Raw genomic sequence first — 20011 nt, forward strand, 5'->3', positions numbered from 1 at the left:
TCTGGGAAGGGCCAGGTTCTATGGGGCTGTGTAGCCTGTGTAGCCTCTCAGGTGTGGTGGGCAGCCAGGCGATGTGTACTTTTAACTTGGTGCCGCATCCAGGAAAAGGCTTCTGCTTTGGCTCAGTGTCAGGGCTAGAGATCTGGAAATACCTGGGGAAAATGCTTTAGGGCAGCCAAGTTCACATCTTTCTGTAAAACCCACAGACAATGAGGGGGCACTCTGCAGACTTGTGCTATCAAGACTAATGATGCAAAACCGGGAATCCCTTTTTCTGATGTTTGAACCTACAGCCCTTTGACATTTCAGAACTCATAGCCACGTGGTACATTCACCCAAGAGCTCCCACTTTTCCTGTTTCCTTTCTCTCCTCACGTGCTTACCAAAGCCAGGTGCCTGGGCTTCTGCTTCTTTATATAAACCACAACCCAGTCCTGTTTGCCTCTTCGGTGTCTGTCTGAAAACTTCTTCCCATGTTAAGCCTTTCGTGATGCTCAGGAGGCATCCTGTGCACACCCCCAGTTCTAGCAAGTGAAGGTGTCTCTGCTTAGTACATGCAGAGCTCCTGGGAGGCACAGACACATTTTTTTTTCTTTTTTAGGGCTGCACCCATGGCATATGAAGGTTCCCAAGCTAGGAGCTGAATCGGAGCTATATGCTCTGGCCTATACCACAGCTACAGCAACAACAGATCTGAGCCACATCTTTGACCTGCACCACAGCTCACAGCAACACCAGGTCCTTAACCCACTGAACAAGGCCAGGAATTGAACCTGCATCCTCATGGATACTGGTCAGATTTGTTTCCACTGAGCCACGATGGGAACTCCAGCACAGACACGTCTTAATTGCTCTAGTAGCCCCAGAACTTAGCATGAGCATGGCTGGTTGTGTATTGTCAACTGAGTAAATGTAAGAGACTTGAGAAGACAGACTTCAGGGGAAGAAAAGAAATGTCCTCCTCACTTTCAATAAAATAAGATAGTTCCATGAAGAAAGCTGTAGAAGGAATATTCTGGAAACAGTGGGGGAAGAGCCCATCAAAGGGACTTTGCACATTTTTTGCCCCTGTTTTGAGGAATGTCTTTAAATGTACAATGTGATTTCTTTGCAACAGTATTAAAGAGGCATGACTGTGGAAACAAAGCCACTGAGCCCTCGGGATGCCCAAACTGGGCTCTTAGTCAGAGACAAAGTAATTCCAGCCTGTGGCTCATTTGAAAGCTTTCCTTCCCCTGAGCTGCTGAGGCCTGGGGATTCCTCACTGGAGCTGGGAGATAAAGCAGCTCTAGCCAGAGGGTAGCATGGCTGAGTGGCGATGGGAAACTCTCTCTGCTCTAGCATTTGTAAAGCTCAGAAAACAAGGAAGAGAGAGAGAGAGGAGGGAGAGGAGGAGGAGGAAGAAGAAGAGGAAGAGGAGGGGGAAAGAGAAGGAAGAAGAAGAGGAAGGGGGGAGGAAGAGGAGGAAGAAGAAAAAGAAGAGGAAGAGGAGGAAGAGGGAAGAGAAGAAAAATGGGAAGAGGAGGAGGGACGAGAAGAAGGAATTCCCTCTTTTGTTTCTCTGATTCATTTGTTGTCCCTTGACATAACAAGATCACCTGAGCTCCCTTTAGACTCTGAAGAAGCTGCTGCCGGTGGTCTACCGAATACCCCTTTTCTCCTTTTTCCTTATAAACTGCTACAATTTTATGTGGGCAGCACATGCTCAGCCACAAGACTACCTTTCCTAGACTTACTTACAGCTAGGAGTGGGCAGTGAAACGTAAGTAGAAGTCACTGGTGCGGTTTCCAGAAAGACTCATCAGGAGGTACTTTTGAGGAGGTTTCGCTTCTTCCTCCTTCATGCTGCCTAGAACACAGATGTGAAGGCTGCACTGAAGCAGCCACGTTGGGACATGGAGGTGACTTTGAGAATGGAAGCCAAGACCTAAGACTAGTGAAACAGAAAGAGAGAAGGACCCAAATCCCTGATAATTTGGAACTGCTCTGCCATCCCTGAGCTGCCTAACCGCAGGCTTATTTTATGAGAGAGGAAACTGACTTTTATCTTGCTTAAGTGATCTTGCATTATTTGAGATTTCTGTTGTATGCAGGTTCAAGTATTCCTAAATGACAAGGACTCTTCAAGGCATTTCCCAATATGCCCATCTTTACAACCTCTTTTCTGCTTATTGAGATTCGGCTGGAGTGGCATCTCTGCCATGGCACTTTCTCTGGCTGCTCCTGATTCCTCACTCTCTTTCCTTAAGTTCCATCTAACATTCTGAATATCTGGTCTTCCCAAGGACTGTGAGCAGGAGTGCTTGAGTCAAAATGGCAGTAAAAATGACCCACTTTTCCTTCACATATCAACATATTGCCGTGTATTCAGTGGGTTCTCAGTACATCCTGACTAATTAAATTGAAACTGAGGGTTATTACTTGTCATACCCTGAAGAATTATATTTGAGGGCCAAAATTAAATGTGCATATTTCTCATAAAGAAAAATGCATTTTTTTTTTCCTGATTGTTTTTTCACTTTAGCCATTGAGACAATGTGGAAGCAGGTCCAAAGAACAGGATACTTGGGCTAGAGGAATGCTGGAGGTCAGGGTTAACCTGTCAGGGAAAAACAAATTTGGCCTCATAGTGACTAAGAAAAAAGGAGAAATGAGGTGAGCAGGGCACCGTGGAAGGCTCAAAGGGCTCTGTGCAGTGTTTCCGGTAACCTGAGAGGAACAGAAGACCTGGAATCAAAACATTTAACGGGAAATAACGCCTTGATCATCTTGAACAGAAATAAAATGAAAACTTAACTAATTCTGCTAGAGAGGGGGATGAAATAAGAAAAAAGTTTAAAGATTCTGTAAAACACACATTTTTTTTTTTTAAAAAAAAGAAAAGAACCAAAGACAAACAAACTCTGCTGCTTTAAGTTCTCCTAGGACGAAATATTTAAAAACCGCTATTGATGGCCCAGCTAGGGAACTCTGCTGAACTTGACAAGGGGAGAAGACAGGCAAGTAGCTCTTTCAGAGGGCATGCAGAAGATTCAAGAGCGAGAGGTCACACGTCTTCCCATCTGGTTGTCTCGCTGGAAGACTGTCTGGCTGATGTGTGTAAGCCTCAGAATCAGCAGAGGGTTTGGAGGGGGCTCAGAGAAGGACCTTACCTGTGGATGCCTTGACCCGTGCGGGCTTGCTCTTGTGCCTGCCCTTCTCTGCTGTGAGGAGGATGGTGTATTCCTGCCCGGGCTCCAGACCTCTCAGGATGTAGGAGGTAGCGTTTCTGGGCAGCTGCACCTCCACTGGCTGGCCCGAGGGCAGACCGTAGTTGAGGCGGTAACGGTCAAACTTGGCCAACGGCGTCCTCCAGAGCAGGGTCAGGCTGCTCTCCTTAAGGTCAGAAACCCGAAGGTCCTTGGGCGGGTCCAAGTCTGGGAGGAAAAGAGAGGGAGGAGCATCCTTCAGGCTTCAGGGGAGACATGCTTCTGGGGCTGAAAGCTGGTTGTGGGCTACAACCCTAGGTCTGCCTACAACCCTTGGCTGTGTGGCTTCAGGCAGTTTAGTTACCCGTGTGAAATGCCATTGTTGTACATTACCTCACTGTATTTTTGAAAGGTTCAAAATAATATAGTGGTATATCCCTACCATGAAATGATACTCAATTGAAGATATTTAAAAGGAACTGATTATTGATAGAAGACACAATTTGGTTGGATCTCAAGAGAATGATTTTGAGCAATAAAGGTCAATCTCTAAAGGTCGCATATTGTGTGACTCCTTATATGTAGCATTCTTGAAGTGGCAAAATTAGAGAGATAAAGAACAAACAGTGATTGCCAAGGTTGGCATGCAGGGGAGGGAGGCAGGTGCCTGTGGCTGTAGAAAAGTCTAGGAAGAGGGAGCCTCGTGATGGAACTATTTGGTGTCTTGGCTGTTGTGGTGGATCCCAAAATCTGTAAGTGACAAAATTGCATACAGCTAAACATACACACACCCCCAAAAGTGTGTGTGTAAAACTGATAAAATCTGAATGAGATTGATAGATTGTGTTGATGCCAGTTTCTTAGTTGGGCTGGTGTTCTGTAGTTAACACAGAGGTTCCTATGGAGGGAAACTAGTAGATAAAGGGCATAGGTCTGTCTGTCTTATTTCTTTACAGCTGCATGTGAATCTACAATTACCTCCAAATAAAAAGATAAAAAAGAATATGTGGAGTTCCTCTCATTTCAGTGGAAATGAATCTGACTAGCATCCATGAGGATGCAGGTTTCATCCCTGGCTTTGCTCAGTGGGTTAAGGATCTGGCATTGCCGTGAGCTGTGGTGTACGTTGAAGACGTGGCTCGGATCCGGCATTGTTGTGGCTGTGGCATAGGCCAGTGGCTACAGCTCCGATTCAACCCCTAGCCTGGGAATCTCCATGTGCCGCAGGTATGGCCCTAAAAAGACAAAAAAATAAATAAATAAAAAAGAATATGTGTAAGTGCTCAGCATAAAGAAGCCTAAGGAAGCATGATCTATGACCTCTTTGCACACCAGTCTCCCCTTGTCATCACAGTTCCTGGGGGAGATGAGGAGGCTGGTGGAGAGGCAGAGAGTTTTCCTTTTTACAAATTTTCCAGGAAAAAAAAAAAAAACTTGCAGAAAGAATCAGCATCTCAAATCATATAGTCCCTCAGCATCCTCCCCCAGAGGCTGAGATGCAGGATACGGGCTGTAAGAGCAAAGACTGCCTTAAACTGTGCTCCTGCCCTTTATAATCTGTATGATGAAGACGTACAAGTTAAGTGTTTTCTAAGAGAAAATCCCCAAGATGTGTTGTGATGAGTCAGTGGTTTCTAAAAAAAACTGAATTGGGCTATCAACTTTTAAAGTTTGTAGATCTTTTATAAAGTCTGGTTCAGATTTTGTGTAAAATAACCCCCTGTCCCTCTTTCTGCATAGAGAGTAACGTCAGCATCATTTGCATGGGGAGCGCTGATGCTACTTTTGAGTGTGGACACCTAGGCTGCATGACCCTGGAAGCCCCCTTTCCTCTGGGCATCTACTCTTTCTTTTCAAGAAGGCTTCCTGCCTCCTGGGTCCTGTCGTGTCTGCCGATGGCCAGCCCGGTGGTGGTGGGAATCAGGTGTGTCTCACCTGTGGCCGCGTTGATGGTGGCTGGGTCACTCTCCTTGTCCCCCTTCACAGCAGACACTCCAATCCCATATTCAGTTCCTGGCCTCAGACCTAAGAGAGAACATGCAGGTTGAGATTCAGTCCAAGATTGGATAGGCTGCTCTCGGAGGAGCATAAAACGGCCCTGAGCTAGTCTCTGAAGGCTACATTTTCTAAGGGTTTGGGTTGTCCCACAGGCTGACTCACTGATGCCCAAGGGAGAGGGGTTGCTGGTGCAAATGGGGACAACCCCCAGGGCCAGTTGGGCTGGGGATGCAGAGCTCACCTGTGAGTGTGGCCTTGGTTGTGGTTTGTGGGCTCCTGGGGACTTCAACCTCGGCGTGGTCACCTCCAGAGATGGGCGCGTACTTAATTCTATAAGTGTCGGCGGCTGCCTTGCCGTTCCTCCACTCCAGGGTGATGCTGTTGTCTGTCTGGGAGATGCGGCGGAGATTCCTGGGGGCATCCAGACCTGTTTGCAAGAGGAAGGGGCATTTGTATTGAAAGCACCAGACACCAGGAGAGCAGGCGTCCTTGAGACGTGAAAGGTGCCTGTCATTGCAGAGAAATGACAAAATTGCCCACACACCCCTCTGGATCAGTAGCTAATGCACAAATCTAAACAAATATGGCACATTTGACACTCACTATTAGAGTTTCTGATACCTCAATCATTCATATTTTCCATTGCCAACTCTGTGCTTAATAAAAACTAGAACGAAACTTATAAATAAGCTCTATGAGTGTAAGAACAGATTTGCTGTGTTCATCACTGGATTACTTTACTTTTTTTTTGTCTTTTCTTTTCTTTTTTTCTTTTTTTTTCTTATTAGGGCTGAATTTGTGGCATATGGAAGTTCCCAGGCTAGGAGTCGAATTGGAGCTGTAGCTGCTGGCCTGCGCCACAGCCATAGCAATGCAGGATCCGAGCCGAGTCTGCAACCTACACCTCAGCTCACAGCAACAATGGATCCTTAGTCCACTGAGTGAGCCCAGGGATCGAACCTATGTCCTCATGGATGTTAGTCAGATTCATTAACCTCTGAGCCACGATGAGAACTCCCATCACTGGATTTCTAATAACTCACAGGGAGCTTATGGAGCTCTGAACAAATATTTACTGAATGAACGATTGACACTTTAGTATTTTGAAAATAATGCCATAGGCTAAGAGGTTAGAAGGCTCCTTTGCCATTCATGTTTCCCATATACTACATTTTATTATGAAAATGTTTATTTGAATTTTTGTTTAACCAAAATGCCTGAAAATGCCAGACCAGTATCTTCTATGTAGGCAAACATTTTTTTCTTTTGCCTTAAAAGGTTATTTGGGGTAATTTTTCCCCTTTGAATAATTAATCAATGGCTACGATACTTTAAAGTAAAACTTAAAGGGATGAAAGTCCCCTTTCCATTTTGTCTACATGCCAACAGGAGTGGGGATGGGAGTCTCACATCAGCCGGGCAGGCCCTTACCTGTTGTGAAGGTCTCTTTGGCAGGGTTGCTGGACATGTCGGCCCTACGGGAGATGAGCGACACCTCATACTCCGTGTCCGGCTTCAGGTTCCCGATGGAGTACTGGTTCTCCTCATGTGTGAGGTCGATGGTGGTGCGGTCGCCCGGCACGTCTTTGATCCCATACGTGAGCTCGATGCCGTCGATCTCGGCCAGGGGCTTGAACCAGGTGATCAGAGCGGTGGTGTCCGTGACATCTTTCACTTCGATCTGGCTGGGGGCATCCAAACCTGTGACAGGCAGCAGACAGAGGGGTTTCAGAGATCCGCACCAGTGCTGGGGCTGAGCCTAGAGGGCTTGCAGCCATCCGGATCTGGGAGTGGACATTTAGGTGCACCTGACCTTGTCTTTATCTTTCGGAACCTCAATTTCCGAAATTATTCTGTTCGATAAGCTGTAAAAGAGGTGATGACAGCTACCTTGTAGGGTTTTTTTTTTTTTTAATATTAAAGGAAATAACGCATGCAAAACATCTAGTGCCGAGCCTGCAACATAGTAGCTATATGAAAAATGGTCGTGACTGTATGAGCAGCATCACCATCTCAAGCTGAAGAATCACACTTTGGAGCTACTTCATTTGAAAAACATTGACTTAGTCTCTCCCTCTCTCTGTTTTTTGTTTGTTTTTTTTTTTTGCTTTTCAGGGCTGCATGTGTGGCATATGGGAGTTCCCAGGCTAGGGGGAGAGTCAGAGCTACAGCTCCTGGCTTATGTCACAGCTACAGCAACACCAGATGCTTAGCCCACTGAACGAGGCCAGGGATAGAATCCAAATCCTCGTGAATACTAGTTGGATTCTTAACCCACTGAGCCACAGTGGGAACTCCCTCTCAGATTTTTTAATTAGGCAAAACTCCCTAAGTGGTAACTTTTCCATCAGAATAATGGTGCAGACAACTGAGGCAACAACTATCTTGACAATGCATGGAAAGTTAGTGTTGACAAGCATAATTTAGGCAGGAAAGTCCATCTCAAGCCTTGCCCGTCTTAGAGTCTTCATCTCGGCTTTCCTCCTGCCCTGCTGCTCATCCCCCAGTTACCACCCTGTGTTTCCTGCTCTGACAGGTACTTCTCTTCCGAGAACATACCAGTTGTTTTCTCACCTCCTGGCCTCCACACTTGCTATTCCTTTGTTTCTTCTTCCTTAGATTGTTCCTCTCCCTCCAGAAGTCTCTTATGCATCCTTCAAGATCCTACTTAGAGGTCGCTTCCTAAGAAGAAGCCTCTTTAACCCTGTTGCAAACACATACTCCCTCCCCTACGGGATAAAGTTTCAGTTTACAAGATAATTAAGTTCTAGAGATCTGCTGTACAGATTGTGCCTATAATTGAACAATACTGTATTGTATGCTTAAAAGCATGTTAAAAGAGGTTAGGTCTCAGGTTAAGTGTCCTTAGCAAAATTAAAAATAAGAGCTTCCTAAGACTGTACTTTTCTCACTATTCCATAACACATTTGTCTACGGTTTATTCAAACTGTATTATACAGTTTAGGTAGGGTCATTCATTCATTCAGAGAGAGGGGTCTGTGGCCTTTTTTAATCCCCAGCATAGCATCAGGCTTTGTCATTTTTGTCTCAACTCTTCTTTTTCTAATGATATAAACAATTTTAATGCATTAAAACATTGAACATTAAAACATATCAGGGATTCAGTAAGTCTAAAATTAAGATATTAAGGAGTTCACTTAATGTTTCTTCATTTTTAAAAACAGTAAAGTTTGATTTTCAGCACTGGTTGAGGAAACAGTATCAAATGAAATGAACTTGGTTTTACATAGGGAATGAGAAGAAGGAATTATTCACAGCTGATTGTGAGAAACCTGCAGAGTCTGTGTTTTAAACTCTAGGTGTTGATACATCAGTCCCAGCTTACAGATGATGAAGCTATAAATGCACAATGATAATGATGCTGCAATTCAAAGGTGAAGCCTCCTGGCCTGTGTCCTTAGAGGTGCTAGGAAATTCCAGAACCATACCTACTACCTTTCTTAACAGCCTTTTCATTAAAGAACTTGAGGTTCAGGAGTTCCCGTTGTGGCTCAGCAGAAACGAATCTGACTAGTATCCATGAGGACACAGGTTCGATCCCTGGCCTTGCTCAGTGGGTTAAGGATCTGGCATTGCTGTGAGCTGTGGCATAGGCACAGACGGGGTTTGGATCCCACATTACTGTGGCTCTGGTGTAGGTCAGCAGCCGTAGCTCCAATTCGACCCCTAGCCTAGAAACCTCCATATGCCCTAGGTGCGGCCCTAAAAAGACAAAAAAAAAAAAAAAAGAACTTGGGTTTCAGTTGAGGACAAAGATCTTCCCTTAGATTCTGAGCCCTTCAGTAGAAGAGGTTCACATTGCCTAGTGCTTACCATGTGCCAAGCACAGTGCTTTGTCATTTTAATCTTAACTCTCATGACAATCCTGTCGGAAGATACTATGAACTCAGTTTCCAGCTGGTGGGTCTGAGGCTTAAAGAAGTAGATCTGCCCAGGATGATAGTGAGTGGTGAAGCAGGAATTCAAACTCAGGACTGTCTGGGTCCAAAGCCCATGCCCTTCATCCTTTAAATGGGGGCCCCTCTCGAAAACACTGACATGCCAGAAATGGTTGTCATACAGTCTCTATATAGAATTAAGAGGGAAGAAGCTAAAAATGAAAACTTTTAGGTCCTTTAAAACCTGGAAAAAGTTCAGATATCAGCAAAATAAACAGGTCAGTATCTGCCTCTATATGATTATGAAATTTCAAATGCTGGGATGTTTTTCCTGCAAGAAGAAGAAAATAAAGCAGCCAGTCCCCAACTTTAGATTAAAAAGAAAAGGGCAGATGAAAGAAATGTCTTTTGTATTTTCTGGGTGCCGTCTCTATAGCAAGTTAAGTATTTGCTTGATCTTTTCTATGCCTTTCTGGTGATCTGACAATTTTTTCTTGTTGGTACCCGCCTTCTACCTACCACAGTGGGATGTTGTCAGGATGATGAAAAACACTTGCTTATAAAAAAGACAGTCTTATGAATTGGATCTGAGTTAAGCAGAATGTGCAAATAATTAAATGCAAGATGTTCTTTCTTGTCATTAGTCAACAGATTTAACTTTTCTGATAACCCCCTGCTAAGAAGATTCCTTAAACAGTTGGCACATATGCTATCTTGAAGAAGATAAAGAGATTTCTCCAAATGTCAGCGTAAAATAATCTTATTTATTTATAAAAATTTGATTTTTGATAGGACAACTCCAAACTCAGGATTTTCCTCCCACCAAATGATCCAGCAGTGCCAAATCCTACTCTAGCCCCAAGAAGTCTAATATCTTTAGTACAGACTGACATTTTTTTTAAGGTTTCCACTGAGGACATGGAATCAACAGTCTACATAACCCAGCGCCTGCTCGGTGTCACTGGTAATGGGGTTAAAGTTATAAAACTAAACCCAGGCCGAAAATTCTGGCCTCGATTGTATTAACCATATGGTGTTAGTTAAACTGATTAAGCTTCTCTAAGTCCTAGTTTCTACTCTTGAAAAATGATAGCACTAATATTTGCCCTACCTTTTTCGTAGGACTGGGTACTAATATTAAATCAGATGTGTATTAAGTCGGATGGTAGATTATTTGCTGTGGTCTCATTTATTTTCTTGTATCTGTGCCCCTTTGAAATGTCACTTGGAAGCTTCTCTCATAAAGAGATGAATCTGTTTCCTGACCCTGTAAATCTGGACTGGCTTGAGACCTGCTCTGAAAGAAGTGACAGTGCCGATTATGAGCCGATTATGAGCTTGCTCAGCTACCATGAGATCAGCCCCAGCTAGCCTGTTGGAGGCTGAGGGACCATGCTGGGGAGAAGGGCACCACCCTGCCTGAGACCATGCATGCTAAGCCTTGCACACAGGTGCCTAAGAGAGTCTAGAACAGAAACATTGTCCAACCCCAAATCACCAATCTGCAACAGCATCATTTTAAGCCACTAAGTTTGGGGCTTGTTTTTTATGTAGCAACAGTAACTGATACAGATGCTCTGTAAGAAGGCGTGCTATCAACCAGAGGTGCTTTGCGGTACAGTCAGCTTTGTCCTTGTGGCAGTGGTATTAAAGGCGGTACTCACGAGTGGTGGTCACCCTCTTCAGGCCGGGGCCCCGGGTGTTGTTTTTCACGATGTGCAGAGATATCTCATACTCTTGCCCAGGAGCGAGGCCAGTTTGCCGGTATGTGGTCTCTGGCCTCCGAAGGCTTTTGGTGATTTCTCCCTCATCTTCTTTATTCTAAAAGATAGAAACACTACGTAAGACCTAAGGAGGTGCTCACCCCTTCGTTTATGTGATTCATTCATTCTGCCTCCATTCCTTCCTCTGTCATTCTTTCGTCTATTCACGAGGCTCTTCCTAAGCCTCCGATCACTGTGGTAGGTGCTGAGGATACAGAGACGATAAAGACATTTCTCACATTGGTTTCTCCCTCCCATAGAGCCCTCTAGTCACCCCCTTGACACTCAAGTCAAATGACAAGTAAGAGAATCAAAAGGACCCTGGAGCCGCAAGATCAGTCCTTCCTCTCATAGATGAAGAAGCCGTCAACACAGTAGTCAGGTGATTGTCCCATAGTAACACAGCTAGGAAGTGGCAGAGCACATCTTTGAACTTAAAAGCCCATCTCCCATGTGCTTTTAAGGACAGAGAGGAAGGATATTCACGAGACAGAGACCATTTCTTATCTTCTTCGCCTCTGAGTAGAGATTTGCAAGACCATAACAAGTTGGACCCTAGAGATGACTTGCCGTCTATTTATCTAGGCTCTCAGCCCTAAGTGCCATGCTTACTGACATTTAAGGTCAGCTTAAAATATATGCAGTCACACAGGAACTGATCAGAGCCTCACCACCACCAAAAGCTAAGGCAGTGGAGTTGCTGTAGAAGCCTGCAGAGCCCCGTGACCATCTTTCAGGTTCTCGTGGTCCACTCCGCCCGCTCCATTGTGCTCCATACCATATTCCGGAAGATGATCTCCCACGTTTCGAAAGCAATGTCCAGAGGATCCCACTCCACTTCCACAGATGTCTCTTTGATGGACTTGAATTTTAAACCTTCAGGTGTAGGCAGGTCTGTCAAGAAGAGCACAGGCAGGCGGTGAGGATGACGACGTGTGTGATGGGAGGGTGGACGGATAAGATGCCGCTAACCCCCACCTGGCTGGTCGTCAGAGCTGGAGTCTATTTAAGGGTTCTTCTTGGATGCTGTCTACTGTGAGCCATTATGGAAATTAAGATAAGGACCAACCATATGATGCATATTGACATGTTCATATGCTTAAACCTAATATAAGCACAGACTTTGGAATCAGACAGAGGGGTTACAATATAAGCTCCATCATTACGACGTTTGTATGCTTGGTTGAGTTGAACAAAATGTCCTCACCCAAGAGAAGAAGGTAAGTATGCCTTCCCTTTGGGAATGTTTTGAGACAGAATAATATATCCCATGGAGACCGCCTGGCAGGAAGCACAAGATTAGTCAAAAGCAGCCAGTGTGACTATTGCCAAGGCAAAAAACGGACCAATTTCTAGCCACAGCTTGCTTTTCAGGAGTAGAGGTAGTTATTCTGATGTCAGACTCTTAAAGGAATAACTCGAACCTTAATATTTCTACTTTTGTATTTTTAAAATATATTGATGGGGAGCACGTCAGAAAGGTAGTAGTAGAATCGAGTACTTAACTGCCAGGGTTCAAATTCCATCTCTACCACTTGGTAACTGTGATCTGGGATGCCTAACAATGCAGAGTCTCAGTGTCCTCATCTATAAAATGGGTTAATAACAGCTCCTGTCTTATAGGGCGATTGTGAGTTAAACGAGTTAGTATGAGCTTAAGTGGACGCCAGGTTTTAACCAGAGTAACTATATCAAGATGGCTATGGAGCTATGGGGGCAAGGGTGAGGCAGTAACTTGTGGGGGTGGGAGGGTTATGCCCTGGACAGGAAGAAGGCCTTGGTGCTGCCCAGAGGGGTTCTGCCCACTCACAAGTGGCCACTCTGGCGCTGACAGGAATGCTCTTCTTGTTCTCCAGTATTGCAAACACACGGATGAAGTACTCCACACCAGGCTCTAACTCCCGGATGGTGGTGGACGTCTGGTCTCCAGGGACTCTGAACTGCATTTCCAGGCCATCCTCATGGGTGGGCGTGTACACAATGAGGTACTCTGTGACCCGCATCTCATTGTCCCAGGCCAGGTTTACGGTTTCTTCCGTCACCTCTGTCACGATGAGGTCTTTGGGAGGGGACACTGGCAGGAATAAGGAAGGACAGTTTGGGTCAGATGGTCAGGCTGATGTTTAGTAAAAGGGAGGTGATCATTTCAGATAGAGGGACTTAGTTTATTATTGGTTCAGGGTCAATGGGGAGTAGGAAAGAAGGCTGATGTTTAGTAAAAGGGAGGTGATCATTTCATCTGCCTTGTTGTGGGCACTGGGTGTGAAATTCAGTGTAGAAGAGTTAGGCAGATTCAGACAACAGTTCTGACTCAAACTGTTCACTCTATGAATTCTCTCTCGGTTTATTCCCCTGGACCCTGTCTCTTCCACTGCCAGTCACAGAGGTCTGCAATCCAGCTTCCGTTTGCTAACATGCAGACTCTTCAGGGACCCCCTGCTATGACCCACCTTCAAAACCTTTGGTAGCTGTCCCTTGCCTTCAGGCTAAAGTTCCAAGTCTGCAGTGTGGCCTTCAGGGATCTTTGTGAACCGGCCCCTCCGACTTCTCCGCTCTCTGGACCTTAGCTCAGGTTCAGGCCATTTGTATGGCCCAGAGCAGCTTGAGCTTGGCTTTCTGCTCTGAACTTCAATCCTTAGCTCTGGAAGGGTATTCTGGACTCATCAGGTCCAACTCTTCCCTTTTCTAGATGTGCGTGAGGCAGAGGGACTTGCCCACCTTTCTTACCTCATCAGATTTGGAACTCACATCTCCTCCCGGCCAGGCTGGTGTTTCTTCCAACCAGGTGTCCCTGGCTTGGGCCATGCCCAACCCAGCCCTATATATATTCTTATGTACCAAAGGCAGAAGTCTTTTGCTATGACAAGTGTATCAGGGTGGATGAGGGAAGTACAAAGAAGTCCCTCATTAAACAGTATCATTGGCTTTTGTTGTGTTTTCACTAGACCAGTGTTTACTGAGCACTAACTGAATCCATACCCTGTGCTAACTGCTGGGATAATGCTCCTTTAAGGCACCCACAGCCCTTGGGCTCAAAGACAGCAACAAAAAGATGATTTAAGAAATGGGTATGCCTCACAGGTGATCAGCATTTTGTCTTCAGCTGAGTGTGCATTTAAAATGATTTTAAGTAGTCTCACTGTCCATTCAATTTAGCTGAATTTTTACTTCCATCCAAATAGAGGGACTTAGTTTATTATTGGTTCAGGGTCAATGGGGAGTAGGAAAGAAGGCTGATGTTTAGTAAAAGGGAGGTGATCATTTCATCTGCCTTGTTGTGGGCACTGGGTGTGAAATTCAGTGTAGAAGAGTTAGGCAGATTCAGATAACAGTTCTGGGATGCAGGAGTTGTGTGTCCTTGAGACAATTGCATAACCTCACTGAGTGTGTGAGCCCTCAGATGGGTAACTCTGTAACAGCTGAATGATCAGGACCCCTTCAGAGATTCAGAATACTGTGTGTTTGATGTAACACAGAGTACTTTCTCTGGCACATTCCAACGAAATCATGGCCATCCTCAAGTTAGCTGGAACCCTGGTACTCACCCTGGGAGCAGTCTTCTCCGCTGTAGCCCTCGTTGCAGATGCAGCGGCCGGAGACACACTGCCCCCAGTTGCTGCAGTCGTTGGGGCAGGAGCGCTGCCCACAGTCCAGCCCTGTGAAGCCCTCGTGGCACACGCACTGGCCGTCCACGCAGCGGCCCTGGCCGTGGCAGTCGCCAGGACACCTTCGCTGCCCGCAGTCTTTGCCCGTGAAGCCCTCGTGGCACACGCACTGACCGTTCACACAGCGGCCCCGGCCGTGGCAGTCGCTGGGGCAGGCGAGATCTGCGCAGTCGGGGCCGGCGAAGCCGTGCTCACACACGCACCGCCCATCCACGCAGCGGCCCCGCTGGCTGCAGTCCCCAGGGCAGCGCAGCTCGCGGCAGTCCTCCCCCGTGTAGCCGTCATCACAGACGCACATGCCGTTCACGCAGCGCCCGTGCTGGTGACAGTCATGGGGGCAGCTCATTTCGCTGCAGTCGTAGCCCTGGAAGCCGTGCTCGCACTCGCACCGTCCCTGCACGCAGCGGCCGCGGCCGTGACAGTCGTTGGGGCAGCGCAGCTGGCTGCAGTCTTCCCCGGTGCGGCCCTCGTCGCACACGCACTGCCCATTGACGCAGCGCCCGTGGCCGCTGCAGCCTCCGGGACAGCGGAGCTCACCGCAGTCCTCACCCTCGAAGCCGTCGTCGCACTCGCAGCGCCCGTCTAGGCAGCGGCCGCGGTTGTGACAGTCAGAGGGACAGCGCCTCTCGCTGCAGTCCGCCCCGGCGAAGCCCTCATCACACACGCACTGGCCCTCCTCGCAGCGGCCATGGCCACGGCAGCCGTGGGGGCAGGCGAGCCGGCCGCAGTCCTCGCCCTCGAAGCCCTTGTCGCAGTAGCAGGTGCCGTTGATGCAGCGGCCACGGTCGAAGCAGTCTTTGGGGCAGATGAGCTCGCCGCAGTCCTCGCCCGTGAAGCCTTCGTCGCACACGCACTCATTCTCCACGCAGCGTCCACGGCCGTGGCAGTTGTGGAGACACAGGGGCTCATTGCAGTCCTCGCCGGCAAAGCCTTCCTGGCACACGCACCGGCCGTCCACGCACCGGCCGTGCTCCTCGCTGCAGGGCACCGGGCAGCTCTCTCGGCTGCAGTCCACTCCTGAGTAGCCTTCGAAGCAGACACAGACGCCGTTCACGCACTTGCCCTGGTCATTGCAGTCGCTGGGACAGGCCAGCTGGCTGCAATCTTCCCCAGTGAAGCCCTCATTGCACACACACTGCCCGTCCACGCACTGGCCTCGAAGGTGACAGTTGCTTGGACATTCTGGCTCAGAGCAGTTGGGGCCTTTCCAGCCAGGTTCACACACACAGCCACATCCTTCAGTGCTGAAGTTGCCCCGGCCACTGCAGAAGGGCCTGGTGTCCAGGCGGCCTGCAAGGAAGAGAACAGAGGCCCTCCGCTGAGCCCAAGTGGCTTGATTTCCTGGTTTCTACCCACAAAACCCAGATTCAAATTCAGCCAGAGCAGGGTTGCACCTCTAGGCCCCATCTGGCTTAAAAAACACTTCCTTATTGTGTGAAATCAGATGGGGCTCACATCCAGTAACACTAGGTAGGAATTCTTAACCTGTACTGCCTGAAACTGTAGGTTCATATGCAAATTCTGTGTGTGTGTGTGTGTGCGCGCGCGCGCGCACCTGCCTAGTGTTCTCACCCCTGGGCAGAGGACGCATAGTTTTCCTTAAGTTTTTAAGTATTCTGGTGACCCCAAGATTGCAAATCACTGCCTTTGCAATGCATTATGCCAGGCTGTGTGGTTACTTCTATACCCAGCTAAAGTCAGGCATACAGGAGACTAAATGCTGCACCAAGAAATAGTTGTTGAAGTGAACTCAATTCTGACTCCTTGACTCAATAGCTATCGTGCATTTGGGAAAAGATTTAGACCCTCCAGAGCCAAGTTTTTTCATTGGTCAGGTGGGACCAATGGCCTGCTTCTCTGGGTGTATCAGGATTAAGTGGTGACATTAGGAACCCACTGCTCTGCTTACTATGATTTCCTCTCCCAGAGCGTTTGGGGTTGATTAAGTTGGTATATGTGTTTACGTGACCAAAACTTTCTGAATGTCCTGTAACTGAAATGAGGTGGCTAAGGAGGTGGCTTTCTAATTCTTTCAGGACAACTTTCAGTTTGACTCAGCCCCCACAAAGCTCTGTCTTTCCTTCTATCCTGAGAGCTTCGGTGGTGGGCAGATCTGAGGAATACTTGGTTGGGGCTGATGTGGTGACTCCGGCTCTTTGAAGTCTCTATAATGTCTTGGCTCAACTTGCAGCAATGGCTGGTGTGGTCTCCATGGAGCCAAGGAGAAGAAACAAACAAAACTCACTCTGTTTTCTTTCTGTCTAAACAGAGTTGAATTAATATGCTTTGCCTTCTTCCTGACAGCAGGAAGGAAGTCAATTTTCAAAAAAGTTGGCTTGACAAGTGAGAATCTAAACTGATGTTGTCTAATATGTTAGCCACTAGACACATGTGGTTTCTAAACAGGTAAATTGTGGATAGTCTAAATTGAGATGTGCCCTAAGTGTGAATTGTTTACACACTGGATGGCTTTCAAACACTTAGCACGAAAGAAGAGAATATGAAATATTCATTAGTAATTTTTGTATTGATTCCAAGCTGAAATATTATTCAGTTGCATTGTGTTAAATAAGATAGATGATTAAAATCATCTTTATCTGTTCCTTTTTGCTTCATTAATGTGACTATTGGAAAAGCCAAGATTACATATAAGGTTTATATTATAGTTCTAGTGGACACCACTGCATTAACCAGTTATTTCAACTCATTCTTTAGCATAGTTTTATTGTGAAACTCCATCTGTGTTTCACCAGGGAATTGGCAGAAGCAGGAGATAAACTAAATTGTGCATAAAGAAAATCTTTTTTTTTTTTTTTTTTTTTTTGCCCAGAAACCGAAAGCATGTTCTGCAGTACTCTCCACTTATGGTAATTAGGGCTGCTCTTGAAATAATTTGTCAAAATACTTTCTAGTATTTTTTTTGTCTGAGTGGCAGAGCTAGAGATTTTCATCTCTGATTTGAAGCTGTTGAAATCCCTGTAACTTTACCAACTTTAGGGAATGGAGATGAAGACAAAACTCCAAAGTGGCAAAATGCCCTTAAAAAGGATGCACTGGGGCCAGGATATCACAGGGACAGAGTGAGCTCTGGAGACACACAGGCACCTTCAAAGCTCCTGTCTCACATCACTCATTTGTGCCGTTTTGTGCCACTTGCTTAACCTCTTTGAGTCTCATTTCTTCGATCTATAGAATGGGGATATTAAGCCTTATCTCAGAGGGTTGTTGGGGGGATTAAATGAGATGGTAAATTACAGTGCCTGGTACATAAAGGGGCTCCGTTCATATTGTGACCATCTTTGTTACTGCCATTAAAGTGGAACTTTTTTTTTTCTGTTTCCTACAGACTCTTATCACCATGGCAGCACTGTAAATTTGCAAGAACACCGGGGTGTGGGATACTGTAGTTTAAACCTGAAATTGGCCACTTGTGGCTGGACTTGGAGGAATTCCAACTTCCTTCTGGGTCCCTGTTTGTCCAGTGAGGTGGTAAAAGCCACATCAATACCTTTCAGAGAGTGATCTCTGGGTGAGGATTTCAGAATACATTCATGGGTTTTGGGGGGTAGAGAATGGGTAGATTTCATTGTCAAGCAACTTTTAGAAACCAGCATTAAAGTAAAATAGGGTTTTTCAAACCACAACTTCTCAGAGGCCTGAAAATGACTCTTAAGAAACATTTGTCTGGAGTTCCTGTCGTGGCGCAGTGGTTAACGAATCCGACTAGGAACCATGAGGTTGCAGGTTTGGTCCCTGCCCTTGCTCAGTGGGTTAACGATCCGGCGTTGCCGTGAGCTGTGGTGTAGGTTGCAGACGCGGCTCGGATCCCGAGTTGCTGTGGCTCTGGCGTAGGCCGGTGGCTACAGCTCCTATTCAACCCCTAGCCTGGGAACCTCCATATGCCGCGGGAGTGGCCCAAGAAATAGCAACAACAACAACAACAAAAAGACAAAAGAAAAAAAAAAGAAACATTTGTCTGGAGTTCCCGTTGTGGCACAGCGGAAATGAATCTGACTAGGAACCTTGAGGTTGCGGGATTTGATCCCTGGCCTCTCTCAGTAGGTTAAGGATCTGGCATTGCCTGTGTAGGTCGCAGATGCAGCTCGGATCTGGTGTTGCTCTGTCTCTGGCGTAGGCCAGCGGCTACAGCTCCGATTAGACCCCTAGCCTGGGAACCTCCATATGCCACTGGTGTGGCCCTAAAAGAACAAAAAGACAAAAAAGAAAAAAGAAAGAAAGAAACATTTGTCACCCAGGACTCTCCAAGAGCAGGATAATAACTGGGCACCTCCTCCAGTTATTAGTCCATCAAAATCTCTTTTGAATGAACACCTCGGAGGTTAGTTCTCCAGGGCTCCCACTCTGGACACAGCCTTGGGTGCCTGCCCTGCTCATTGTTCCTCCCATCTGCACAGGCGGGGCTGAGCCAGGTGCCGGCTCCTACCTTCGGCAGGCTGGAGGCAGCAGCCTGCACCCGAGGTGCACTGCTCCCGCAGGGAAGACACCAGGTTCTCCAGCTCCTCCAGTCTGCTCAGAAGCTCCTTGACATCCGGTGCGGCGGCACAACCACAGGCCCGGCGGGGGATGTTGATGCGATGCGTGAAGACGATCTGGTTTTCCCCATCCACTGTGTGCTCCTGGACGCTTTCGCTGGGCTCTGACGGCGCGGCCAAGTCTTTCTCCCCGCTGGCTGATTCCAGATCCACTGAGCACTGGGACCCCACGGGCAGCTTGATGTTGTAGACATGATTAAACACCACCGGCTGGCTTTCCTCTGGGAGGGTGACATTTACCCCCGTCTGTCGCTTGTGTCGGATGACCTTCTTGAGGACGCCGCCTTGGGCAGGGAGGGCGAGCGAAGCCAGGAAGGTGCCCACCAGCAGCCGAGTCACGACCCCCATGGTGGAGGAGGGTTTGGCTGAATGTTCTCAGGGGGTCTGCGTCCTAGGGTGTCTCACTCTTAGGCAGAATTGGGGATTTGGAAATGGGGAGTAGAATCCAAACCAGTTGTTCCCGGTCTTCTTGAAGAAATCCTCTTCTGTGAGTAAAGAAAGGAAAACAGCAAGGTTGTCAGTATTTACTGCTAACTGAATCGACTGAATATCTGCACTTCCGAGTGAATTTTGATTTTATATCTCCTGTGTTTGAAGGTCTCCTGATATTCCCTCAGTAGTCACGGCAGTGTGGGTATAAGATGGTCTCTGAAAGAATTTTGCAATCTCCAAGGGAGGCTTTTACTCACTCTTCAACATTTGGAAATACAGGAAGACAACAGAAAAGGCAAAAAAACTTTGGAGTAAGACAGATGCCTGTGGGTTTGGATCTCAGCTCCAGCTCTGGGCCTTTGGATTAGTTACATAAAGTTCATTTGTCTTATTTCACTCCTGTACAATGCAGATCATAATGTCAGGGTTAAAGTAACGATGTGAGTGAAAACATGAAGGAGCCATCCTTCATCCACTCACGAATCCCTTTAGCATCTAGTGGATGAGCACACT

At 46.9% G+C, this 20011-nt stretch overlaps 1 protein-coding gene across 9 annotated transcripts in view; it reads right to left on the minus strand.

Annotated features, from left to right (window-relative positions):
- TNC (tenascin C) overlaps nucleotides 1-20011 on the minus strand; it is a 97812-nt gene that overhangs the window by 49042 nt on the left and 28759 nt on the right. For all 9 annotated transcript variants that reach the window (XM_047768251.1, XM_047768252.1, XM_047768253.1 and 6 more), the window contains 9 exons: nucleotides 18958-19551; nucleotides 14394-15803; nucleotides 12659-12922; nucleotides 11627-11742; nucleotides 10750-10906; nucleotides 6618-6887; nucleotides 5428-5613; nucleotides 5124-5213; nucleotides 3153-3416 (listed from right to left, as the gene is read on the minus strand). In XM_047768251.1, coding sequence (XP_047624207.1) covers nucleotides 3153-3416; nucleotides 5124-5213; nucleotides 5428-5613; nucleotides 6618-6887; nucleotides 10750-10906; nucleotides 11627-11742; nucleotides 12659-12922; nucleotides 14394-15803; nucleotides 18958-19414 — 3214 coding nt within the window. In that variant the 5' untranslated portion in view covers nucleotides 19415-19551. The remainder of the gene's footprint in view (nucleotides 1-3152; nucleotides 3417-5123; nucleotides 5214-5427; nucleotides 5614-6617; nucleotides 6888-10749; nucleotides 10907-11626; nucleotides 11743-12658; nucleotides 12923-14393; nucleotides 15804-18957; nucleotides 19552-20011) is intronic.

This window comes from Phacochoerus africanus, chromosome 2 (genome assembly GCF_016906955.1).
Source record: "Phacochoerus africanus isolate WHEZ1 chromosome 2, ROS_Pafr_v1, whole genome shotgun sequence".
NCBI lineage: Eukaryota > Metazoa > Chordata > Mammalia > Artiodactyla > Suidae > Phacochoerus > Phacochoerus africanus.